The 12,327-nt window shown below is 44.6% G+C and overlaps 1 protein-coding gene across 3 annotated transcripts; it reads left to right on the top strand.

Moving 5' to 3' along the window:
* Positions 1 to 1,920: 1,920 nt before the first annotated feature.
* On the top strand, positions 1,921 to 10,052 carry LOC121619121 (oocyte zinc finger protein XlCOF7.1-like). Of its 3 annotated transcripts, XM_041954737.1 has the most exons (4): positions 1,921 to 2,190; positions 3,620 to 3,952; positions 5,060 to 5,413; positions 5,816 to 10,052. In XM_041954737.1, the coding sequence occupies exons 2-4, from the start codon at positions 3,778 to 3,780 to the stop codon at positions 9,223 to 9,225; spliced, it is 3,939 nt and encodes a 1,312-aa protein (XP_041810671.1). In that variant the 5' UTR covers positions 1,921 to 2,190; positions 3,620 to 3,777; the 3' UTR covers positions 9,226 to 10,052. The 3 variants fall into 3 exon arrangements, with proteins under 3 accessions (XP_041810671.1, XP_041810672.1, XP_041810673.1); XM_041954738.1 differs by lacking the exon at positions 3,620 to 3,952; XM_041954739.1 differs by lacking the exons at positions 1,921 to 2,190; positions 3,620 to 3,952 and adding an exon at positions 2,652 to 2,768.
* The last annotated feature ends 2,275 nt before the right edge of the window (positions 10,053 to 12,327 follow it).

Raw genomic sequence — 12,327 nt, forward strand, 5'->3', positions numbered from 1 at the left:
CATCAAACAACAACAACAAAAATCCAAAAACCAAACAACAACAACTCAATCCAGCACAGCATAGCATGTACACCTTATTCTAGGCAGTTGCAGAGTCCAAATCAATGCATTTCCAGTTCAATATGTGTAAGTGGCATTAAGTTTCTACACATTAGACTCTTTGAATAGAAAATGCGAGCCTCCTTTGCAAAGTATCTCGGTAATGTTCCGAGGCAGGTGATCCAGTAAAGGTTGCCATGTTTTATCGAAAACATTAGAGTTACCCTTAGCAAGGGCCAAAGACGTTCCATTGGAAGAACTTTAAAGGTCTTTCTGTGTGACAGACGGAGGATGTACTTGAATCCATTGAAGTAATATGCACCTTCTTGGTTCTTGGCTTCAGGATCCTAACAAAGTCAAACAAAGGTTAGTTTGTGGGTGTGTCGGGTGCTTCTATCCTCGTAATTTCATTTTGCCAGTAACAGACAGGGAACCTGCAGCCTTTCAAAGAGTCCAAAAAACAATAAAGCAGGTTATAGTTTATAACCATAAAACTGTTCTGAAGTCAGTGTTATCTCTGCTGCTCAGACTCCAGTGCTGTAACTTCACTGGTAGTTAGATTTAACATGGAGCATTCAGTCGTGATTACATTTCATAAGCAGGTGGTAATAATGAAAAGGAAATGCTGCTCTGATTATTGCTGTGGTTGTTTTGTTTTTAGCTCTTTAACTTTTATCGACTGATCTAACGAGAAGACTCTCCAGCATGTGTGATGAAACTGATGTAAATGAGCCTGTAATTAGTACTAACTGTGTCGCAGCCAACACTAAATATGATCATTTATTATTAGTTTTGACAACAGTTGTTACGTAGTTCTGAGTATCCAGATAATGTCGGTGTTATTCTGATGGTGAGTTTCAGTAAATCCTTAATGTTCGATCGTAGGACATCAGCAGAACTGACAGGTTGAGGTGAGAAACTGTGAGAAACTACAGACTCATGTTTACTGCATGAACACATTTTAATTTCCAAAGAGAAAATCTGACGATGCCTAATGTTTCATATCATGTGCTTGAATTTATACTGAAAGTGGACTTGCAAAACTGACAGCGCTCAAACAGTTGAGTTATTTTCTCCTTTAAATAAACAATGAACACAGTAACTTTTTTGTCGAATCTCTGTTTGTCTTTTACTGACCCTCGTTTGGAGTCAGTGAAATCACTGTCGTCACAGCTTCTTATTTATTTGTTTAACCGCCTCCTCTGTTCTGTGTATAAAAGAAGTACATATAATCAGTTAGCAGGTTAAATCTTGTGCAGTGTATGTCTTGAATTTACCAAAGAAAACCAAATTTGAGGCCTTTCGACGGATCACTCCACACCTGTCTTCAGAATCCATGACTGACCATACGATACAGAGGAAATGTGTTTTATTCCTGCAGAAGAAGCCTGTTTTTTTTCCTTAGCATCCTCGCTGGTTTAGTCACATGACATTTACCAGTGACCTTCTCATCCATCCAAATTCCAAGATACTTGCACTCTGTGATTATTTCAATATTGATTATTTCAATATTGTTTGGTTTTACCTGCATTAAGAACTAATTTATGGGTGTAACCTGTAAAAAATAGTGTCATCTGCATAAAGATGTATATTACACTCGTTTACAAAAGAAGCAATATTATCAGGACAAAGAGTAAACAGGCCCCAGGACTGATCTCCATTTTGCAATCAGCTCAGCTCTCTGCATATGACAATAAAGACCTAGAAGAAGAAAATGTCTTGTGCAGCTGGACTTCAGAGGCTCCGTAATAAATGTATCGTACAATGTCAAGTCTTTTTCCAAACGCGATGATCAATCTTTTATTGTGAAGGCCAGAGGAGGGAAACGGAAGCTGTGCTTGTGTTGCCGGGTCATGTTCATTCAGGCGGAGCACAGTTAGCATGTCTGCACGCGCTGGTGTCCTGGAGGAGCTGGTTAAACATGTTCATCTGAACCAACACCGTCAGAGTTTCTTTTTCTTTTGTCGTCTTTGATTCTTCCATCAGAGGAAAACGTCCAGATTTCATGGACGTAAAGATTTATTCAAACGGTGGCTCCGGATCGAGAAGATCTGATTGGACATTTGGGGACCGCAGTATCCGGACATGAGAAGGCGATCGACTGACAGCAGAAACTGCTGGATGTGTTTAAAGCCTGAAAGCTGCGACCAGGTTTGTTTTCCTTCACCTGCTGGAAACATGTTGACTGCCCTGCTAATGTTGCAGGAGCCGATGCTAAGCTAACGTTGGCCAAACCGTCCGTACTCTGCCTGTTAGCCGCAGCTAGCCAATGCTAAAAAGTTTCTATTTGTTGTCTGGACTGCGGATTGTGTGTTGATTAATGTGTATGAGGGCTTTCTACGGTGCGTCATGTGATCCGTGAAAAGCAGTGATGGAATGTAACTGAGAGTGTTTACGGAAGTAAAACTTCGAGGTACTCGTACTGTAATATTTTCATTTTATGTTACTTTAGACTCGTAGTCACCGTCAGCCGGCTCTCCCGGTGTTTTGCGGTTTGTGTATATACTAAACATTACGGTAAGGACTGATTTTCAAAATAAAAGCAGTGTTCCGTTGATCGTCATTGGACCCGAACGTGTTTTTTTTGTGTCATTTTAATTGTGTGGATTCATGAGTCCCGCCGTGTTCTCTGGATGGCTGCTGAGCCCGGTTCCGAAGCCCATTCCCGCACATCCCATCCCAGTCCGGACAGAGTCAGCTGATAGGACCACTAGCTACATGGCTAACTGGTACAAGCAGCTAACAGCAGCTCCAGTGAACATTTACTTTAGCAACATTAAAGCTATAAGTTCATTACTTGAGGCAGAAAATATTATCTCCATTAAAAAAGATCCAGTTCATCCAAAATCAGTGAATAAAGTCCTGAAGTTGTTTTTCTGCAGTACTCAGTGAGGCCTGACCTCCATAATTCAATCTAGACATTTCTTGTCTTTGCATGTAATAATAATAATAAAATATTATTATTAATATAGTGCAAGTCAAGAAGAGTCAACACTCTGCCTGAGAGAGAAACGCTCTGACTCTGGAAATATTCCTTCAATGATAGAAGGACACTTTAGTCACACTTCTAATGTGATGTTCAACATTTAGGTGAGAGTCAATGATAACAGCGAGGTTTCTGACCTGGTCCTTCAGTGTCAGTACATTTAGGTGTTCAGACAGTTTCTCTCTCTCTGCTTTGACTCCCATAACAAGGATCTCAGTCTGGTCTTGATTTAACTGTACGTATAATCAGTTTTACTGGAATCCTCCTCAGAAAAGGCAGCTTGGTGATTGGTCTGTAGTTAACAACGTTTAATTAGAGCAGCTGTAAAAGCTGCAGGAAAGCTGCCTGTGAACAGTGACTGATTCATTATTGTTAAAACTTCCTCTGCCACACAGAAATATTATTCTATACTGTATAATATAGAGTTATATACAATGATGTCATCCTGCAGGACATTTTATAGTAATTCTTTTATATCCAGCAAATTATCACCTGTAAAAAAATCACAAAAAATCCAGCATCACTATTTCAAGCTTTAACATAAACTGATGCTGCTCCATGATGTGTGTGTATGTATTTGATTATCCTCCACAGACGTCCAGCTGCTGTTGGTGAGGAAAGACGAGGATCCTCCTGAGCAGCAGGACTGGAGATCCAGTCTGGACCAGGAGGACCCAGCAGAGCCGCCTCACATTAAAGAGGAACAGGAGGGAGAGCAGCTTGGCGGGCCGGACGAGGCTGATATCAACGAAATGTCTACGTTTCAGGATCAGAAACATGGATTCAAACGGCAGCTGCTGACTGCGACTCGAGAAGATCTGATTGGATATTTTGAGACAACAATATCCGGATATGAAAAGAAGATCGCTCGGCAACAAAAACTGCTGGATGTGGTTTTAAAGCCTGAAATAAAGCTGCGAAGAACAGGTTTGTTATCTTTCTGCTGCTGGAAACATGTTTACTGCTGTGCTAATGTTAGCTAGACCATCCATGCCCTACCTGTTAGCTGCAGCTAGCTCCTGCTAAAAAAAAGGTATTTTTGTTCTGTGGAAGTCGTGCTGCACAGGTGTGTGGGGCAGATGAACCATTCAGGTGCTTTGACTGAGCACCGACCGAACAGCAGACCTTTAAGGACCTTTGTGTGTTAGAGGCAGTTCCACCCACAGCATCCAGTCCGAATCTCCAACAATCAGCCAACAGCTCGGTGTGGTGGAAATAATCCGTCACTCAAACGGTGATGTTAATAGAGCTAAAACCAGCCTCAGTCAATCAATCAATCAATTTATCATTTAGGCAGGTGTTCTAGCAAAATGCAGAACATACATTGGTTCCAGCTCTTTGGTGCTGAGGATCTTTTCAGTGTTTTATATCGATGTAAAGTGAAGATTTGGGGGTTTTGACAAAAGGATTAGAAAAATATTTGGGTCTGAAAAATCCTGTTTTGAGCGAACAACACATGCTTTGATTGTTCCTGAAGACACTGTGAACTAAAGTTTGATCATTATGTTATTGTTCCTTGTTTTTTACGATGACAGTGTTAAATAAGTCAGAACATGGTTCTACCTGTTTTCACACGATGAAAAATGTAAAGGAAAGAGATTCTGAAAACGAGTGTGAGGTTTAGACCTGTGTGTGCTGTGGAAGGAGGAACCTGCCTCATGGTGTCGGTTCATCAGCACACCTGAGTGCAGACACAGGGTCTCTCCCTTTTGTTCTGTAAAGTGTGTCCACGTGGTGGACAAGACTTCCTGTTTGTGTCTCAGCTCTTTCACACCACTCTTTCATTGCACTACATGTAATATAATATATTGTAATCTTTAGCTTTAGCTGTGTTTTTAAACCTAGTCATGTCTTGTATGTCTTCGTCTCTTTATAATTTTATTACTGCTGCATGCAGGCTACAGTACATTACACAGAAATTCAAGCAAATTTATGTTTTATTCAGCAAATTCTTACCTGAAAAGAAAAATCACATAAAAATCCAACATAATATAATCGATAACGTGTGTGTTTGTATTTCACTGTTTCCTGCAGACGTCCAGCAGCTGTTGGTGAGGAAAGACGAGGATCCTCCTGAGCAGCAGGACTGGAGATCCAGTCTGGACCAGGAGGACCCACCAGAGCTGCAACACATTAAAGAGGAACAGGAGGAGCTGTGGACCAGTCAGGAGGGAGAGCAGCTTGGTGGGCCGGAGGGGGCTGATATCTGCAACATGCCAGCATTTAAGTATCTGAAAGACTTATTCAAACGGCAGCTGCTGACTGAGACTCGAGAGGATCTGATTGGATATTTTGAGGCAACAATATCGAGGTATGAAGAGGAGATCGCTCGGCAACAAAAACTGCTGGATGTGGTTTTAAAGCCTGAAATAAAGCTGCGAAGAACAGGTTTGTGATCTTTCTGCTGCTGAAAATGGCTCCACTAATGTTACAGGAGCTGATGCTAAGCTAATGTTAGCTAGACCACCCATACTCTGTTTCAGCTAGCTCCTGCTAAAAAGTCTGTGTGTGAGGCCTTTGTAAGGTGTGACCCCCATACTGTGTTATAGATGTGGACTTCATGAAAAGTGTTCCTCATTTCCTGCAGGATCACTGAATCAGTAGGTCTTCGGTTGTTTTTTATCCCTCTAGGAGTAGAAGTACAAGCAGAAGGCTCTCATTGGTTAATATATGTAATATATGTATATGTATATGTAAGAAGGTCTTTATAATGAAGTCAGTCCTGTTAACAGTCCCTGTTTTGTCTTTCGACTTCCATCATGTCTTCATGTGTTTGATTGTCCTCCACAGACGTCCAGCTGCTGTTGGTGAGGAAAGACGAGGATCCTCCTGAGCAGCAGGACTGGAGATCCAGTCTGGACCAGGAGGACCCAGCAGAGCCGCCTCACATTAAAGAGGAACAGGAGGAGCTGTGGACCAGTCAGGAGGGAGAGCAGCTCGGAGGTCTGGAGGAGGCTGATATCACCAAGTTCACTGTCACTCCTGTCCCTGTGAAGAGTGAAGAAGAGGATGAAGAGAAACCTTCGTCCTCACTGCTTCTTCAGGGCCAGACTGAAGGGAACAGAGCTGCAGAACATCTGAAAACAGAAAATGGTAAAGGAGAGGACTGTGGAGGATCAGAACCAGCCAGGAACTCAGATCCAGATAGACCTGATCCTGATAATAAGGCCTCAGACTTTTCTGAAGCTGAGAGTGACGAGTGTGATGAAGACTGGAAAGAGCGTGACAGAAAGTCGTTTGGCTGCTCTGTGTGCAGTAAAACATTTAAACATCGTGGAAATCTGAACATACACATGAGAACTCACACAGGAGTGAAACCCTTCAGCTGCTCTTTGTGCAGTAAACGGTTTACTCAGAAAGCAGGTCTGGACTATCACCTGAAGACCCACACTGGAGAGAGACCGTTCAGTTGCTCCGTTTGTGGGAAAACATACAGACACAAAGGAGCTCTGACGTACCACATGGCGACCCACACGGGGGCCAAACCATTCAGCTGCAGCGACTGTGGCAAAAGGTTCAGAGGGACGTCGCAGCTCAAGAGCCACAAGTGTGTTAGTGAGTCATCGCAGCGTCACAGGAGCCCGAGTGACAAACGCAAGAAACCTCTGAGCTGCCCCGAATGCGACGCCACGTTTCCTAATAATTACCTCCTGATGACCCACATCAGGATGCACAAAGGCAAGAAGCTGTTCACCTGCACGGTTTGTGGTAAAAAACGTCAGTTCAGTTCTCATCTGGAGATTCACATGAGGACGCATACGGGAGAGAAACCGTACAGCTGCACCGTCTGTGGAAAAAGGTTTTCACAGAGAGGGATTATGACGCAGCACATGGCCGTCCACTCCGGAGTGAAGCCGTTCAGCTGCGGCGACTGTGGGAGGAGATTCTTCTGGCAGTTCCAGATCAAAAAACACAAGTGTGTCGGCGAGTCCTCTCAGCAGAGACGAACGAGCTTCAATGGAAAGGACTCTGGAGGATCGGAACCGGGCGAGAACCTGGATCCGTGTGGACATTTAACAGCAGATCCCGACAAAGAGACCGAGCTGTCTTTTGAAGCTGATGACGGTGTTGACGTTGACTTTTGGAAAGAGACCAGGCAGCATCAGTCAGGCTTCACTTATCGTAGAACTAAAAAAGTTTCTGTCGGTGATGGATGTAATACTGGCAACAAAACACTGAGCTGCTTTGACGACATCACTAAACCTGAACCTGTTAACATCGATATGTGCAGACACCAGTCCCGTCTCCACCACCTGAAGAATGAGTACGTCTCTGTCGGTGGATCGAATGTCGAAAAGAAAGCGTTCGTCTCCTCTGAACACAGTCTGCAGACACACAGGAGGAGTCACGCAGGACAGAAACCGTTCGGCTGCTTATTCTGTGGCAAAGGATTCACCACAGGAGGACACCTGACGAGACACGTATCCGTCCACGTCGGAGAGAAACCACTCGGCTGCATCGTTTGTCAGAAAAGCTTCTCTTCGGAGTCGGAGCTCGTAAACCACAGATGTGACGTCGAGTCCTCGCAGACGGAGCAGATCACAGCCAGCAGGCTGTTCGGCTGCTCTCAGGACGGGGGGGGGTTCGGCCCTGAGCACCTTCTGCAGGTACACATGAGGATTCACGCAGGGGGGAAACCGTTCAGCTGCTCGGTTTGTGGTAAAACGTTTGGCAGGCGGGAGAGTTTGAGTTTTCACATGACGTGTCACACAGGGGAGAAGCCTTTCTGCTGCTCGGTGTGTCACACGGCTTTCATCGACAGCGAGTCTTTAGTGAAACACATGAGAATCCACACGAGACAAACGCAGTTCAGCTGCTCCGTCTGTGGGAAAGAGTTCGCGTGGAGGAGATATCTGACGAAGCACATGGAAGTCCACGCCAAGGAGAAAATCTACAGGTGCAATGTTCCCGACGGAGGATCCGCTCGTCTTCATCAGCTCAGTGAGCGTCAGAGTGTCGGCGAGGCCTCGCAGCTTCATCGAAGCCAGACTGAGGAGAGTGGAGAGGCAGAGCCTCGGCCTGAACCGATGGAAACAGGAGCTGATGGAGAGGACTGTGGAGGACCAGAACCAGCCAGGAACGCAGATCCAGATCGACTTCTAACACCTGATGACGAGACCGAAGACTCCTCCGAACCTGAGACTGAAGTCAGTGCTGGTGATTGGGAGGAGACCTGCGAGCCTCGGTCAGGTCTAAACTCTCTGAAACATGCTGAAGCCTCTCACAGTGAAGCAGCACGTCACACAGGCAGGAAACGCTTCAGCTGCTCCGAATGTGGTGAAACTTTTCACAACCAGAACTTTCTGAACATTCACAGAGGAAATCATCCAGGAGAGAAACTCTTCAACCGCTCAGTCTGTGAGGAGCACAGGGGGGCAAAGCACGAGGACCCAGAGCCCCCACACATTAAAGAGGAACAGGAGGAGGTCTGGATCAGTCAGGAGTTCACCTTCAGTCCTGTCCCTGTGAAGACCGAAGAAGAGGACGAAGAGAAACCTCAGTCCTCACAGCTTCATCAGAGACAAACTGAACAGATGAAAACAGAATCTGATGGAGAGGACTGTGGAGGACCAGGACCAGGACCAGAACCAGCCAGGACCTCAGATCCAGATAGACCTTTACAGCCTGATAGTGGTGACAGCGTGGACAGTGATTTCTGGAAGGAGACCAGAGAGCGTCCGTCAGGTTTCAACTCTGTGACAAACGATGAAGTCTCTGTTGTGGGATGTGATTCTGGTGTTGCTGATGAAGAGGCTCCGGAGTGTTCGGACGCTGAGAGCGACACCAGCGCTGACAGCGATTTCTGGAAAGATGACCGGAAACCACAGGAGACCCGGAAGAAACCGTACGGCTGCTCCGAGTGTGGCAAAAGGTTTCTGTACGTTCACCACATGAAGAACCACATGAAGTTTCACACAGGAAAGAGAGCAGCCTTCTTCTGCTCCGTCTGCGGCCAAGTGTGTCTGTACAGGTCCCATCTGAAGATCCACATGAGGACTCACACAGGAGAGAAACCCTTCGTCTGTCCGGTCTGCGGAAAAAAGTACGCACACAAGGCCAGTATGCAGTCTCACATGAGCGTCCACACCGTGGAGAAGCAGCACGCCTGCGGTGCCTGTCACAGAAGCTTTGCTTGGTACACAGAGCTGAAGTACCATGAGTGTGTGGGTGACCCCCCACCCAGAGGAGAAACCACGTAACTGCACCGAAGAGGAAAACTGCATCTCTGCACTCTGTGTTGGCAGGAAGTGAAGCCGAGGAGGGGAACACGTTTTACATCATTGATTCATCTTCTGACTCGTTTCCAGACCAACAGTCCACAAACCAAAGTTCTTCATCCGACGGTCGTGTGAGAGAACAGCAGCTTTACGTTTCATCTGATCGGCTTCTCTTCTTCTGTTGCTTCAGTGATCAGAATGGTTGCAGATCAGTTTCTTCTATCAGATAAAAAAGTGTTTTTGATTCTACTGAAGAGATTGAAACTCAGTTTGAGCTTCTTTAAATTAAAAATGCTTCTTCTGTCCATACTTTGATCTGACTCAGACGCTGATGACTGTGTGTTGGTCTGATTGGACTCATCCTGTCTGTGTTGTTTTATCTATTCACTGTTATTTCTACATGTTAACACGGTGGACCTCAGCAAAAAGTTTGATGAAGATGGTTTCTGGTTCTTCTTCTTCTGATGACAATAAAACTAAAACTTGAAACTTTGTTGAAGCCGTTCTTGGTGAACTTCCTGTCAGTCTCTGCTTTATGTTTTATTAACACCATCGTACTCCGTCATGTGGAGGGACGGTCTGTTAAAAACTGAATTTCTTACCAGACATCCAGTGTCACTGTTTTAATGTTCAGACTTGATGGAGCGATGCTGAATTCTTAAAGTGAAGCAGACGGGGCTGAAGTGGGACGTTGACAGATGTGTTCGTGAGTATTTTACCTGAAAATTAGCTGAAAAAACTTCAATGAAATGTAACAAATGTGTTCTTCTGGCTTCATGTTATTTATATTTGAATAAACTGAAAAGTGTTTGTTAGATGTTCCTCTTCAGAGTTCAGAGCTGACATTAAAATGTGAACCGGAGTCTGTTCGACTCCACAGATTCTGAAGGTAAAGTTAGTGAAACGATGACGTTTAGAAACTGAAGGAATCTGTTGTTTCTGTCTCTGAAGCTTCTGCAGCATCGTGCCGATAAAACAACAGAATACAAATATAGTTGTTATAGTAACAGATATGAATATTTTTACTGTCTCCCTTTAGAGGCTGTCTGTCTGTCTGTCTCTCTCTCTGTCTGTCTGTCTGCCTGTCTGTCTCTCTGTCTTTCTCTCTGCCTGCCTGTCTGTCTGTCTCTGTCTTTCTGCCTGCCTGCCTGTCTGTCTCTCTCGCTCTCTGTCTGTCTGTCTGTCTCTCTCTCCCTCTGTCTGTCTCTCTGTCTGTCTGTCTCTCTCTCTCTCTGTCTGTCTGTCTGTCTCTCTCTCTGTCTGTCTCTCTGTCTGTCTCTCTCTCCCTCTCTCTCTCTGTCTGTCTGTCTGTCTGTCTGTCTGCGCTGAATCAGCCGGTGAATATTTAAACTGGTGAGAGAACGTCCTCGTATGTTTCCCACGTTTCACGTTTCATGTTTCAGACTTCATTTTCCCAAAAAGCAAAAGCTGGATTTATTTTTGTTACTTTAGTCAAAGTGAAGGAGTGAAACATCACGTCGTCGTGTTGGTGTGTGTGACACAGAGGAACCGCAGCGGTCATGTGACTCGATCGTCTGCCTGGTGGGAGTCTGATTGGCCGACAGGAGGGTCGAGTCCGTCCGTTTCAGGCCTTCATCCAAACAAAGAGCGGAGAGGATTCAATGAAGCAGCGGCTCTGCTGCAGATGTTTCAGGTCGAGCTCATCTGAACTTCATTTCCTGTCGGCTGGTTTCATCTGCAGCGATCTCAGAGTCACTTTTTCTGTTTTTAATTAGTCTTGTTATCACGTTGCTTCATTTTCACGTTAACAGAATCTGCAGTTTACCAGCAGAAAGCAAACAGGTGCAGGTGACAGATCATGTGACCTTCGCCCAGGTACGTGTCATTTTATTTCATATGTTCCTCTTTCATTATATTTCTGTCAATACAAACACTGAGTACTGAATCATTGTTCTGTTGTGTTATAGTTGATGGTATCATAGTACTCACAGATACTTCACTTGAAGTATCTGTGAGTACTTCTGAGTATTTATTTTGTTGGACTTTGAGTTGAATGACTATTATTTGTTTTTTATACTTTAGTTCTATGACTTTTGATTTCTCTGGTTATCTGTTCTGAGTCCTGTTCTTGTTTCTCTGATGAGCTTCAATCATCTCTCCGTCCTTTTCTTTACTGTGTTTAGATGTTTTACATCATGTTGTTTGGTGACTCTGTCCCTGTTCTTCATCCTCATCCTCTTAAATCTGACTTTTCTGCTACATCATAATCATCAGTTAGCCGCAATCAAACCAGGAGACTGATGTGGTGAAAAAAAAAGCTCAAACCTTTATTGAACTGACGCAGACAAAATGTTTTATATCACTGAGTCTCCTGGAGGAGTTCACAGTAACTGAACTTTATATTCTCTAAACGAGACGAATAACAGCACGATGACGAGATTTAACTAAAAGCTGCTTTGAATTTCCTTGATTTTAGCGCAGCCTGATTCACGATTTACTGTTTCTCCACTCAGACATTTTGAAGCTGCTCTCTGATTGGAGGACACTCAAAGTCCCGCTGAACTCCGTCACCTGCGCCGCCGTTCAGAAGCGACATCTAACGAGTGGTTTCTCGTCAGTTTCATTGTTGTTTCAACTCGACACAGGTGAAAAGTCTATCAGCCAATCAGAAACAGCAGACGTGTGAACCTTCAATCCACCTTTCCCACATATAAACTGGTATTTATAGAACGTGCACACCTCACAGGTACTTCAGGTTTCAGCTCATGGCTGCAGGTGAGGCGATCTAACTCCTAACATGACCTCTCTGCATCGTAGACTGTCAGAACGCTTGCATGGAGAAACTCGACTACCTGAAATGATTCTACTGAGCATCATCTGCTGATGCAATCACAGTTTGATTCATTATGGACAAAGTCATTGTTTGTGGACCCAAATCACCTGCCAGAGAGTCTCTGAAGTGACTCAGACTGGAATCAGCCCTGCGTTAAAGAAACTTCAAAGTCCCTGTCAGGTACAGGTGAGACAACAGGATACCAACCAGGAAGTCCAGTTTGACTCAAAAGATCCATGAAGGTTTACCAGACATGAACAGCCTGCCCCGCGACTTCTAATAGGATGAGA

The sequence above is a fragment of the Chelmon rostratus genome, chromosome 16 (genome assembly GCF_017976325.1).
Source record: "Chelmon rostratus isolate fCheRos1 chromosome 16, fCheRos1.pri, whole genome shotgun sequence".
Taxonomy (NCBI): Eukaryota; Metazoa; Chordata; class Actinopteri; order Chaetodontiformes; family Chaetodontidae; genus Chelmon; species Chelmon rostratus.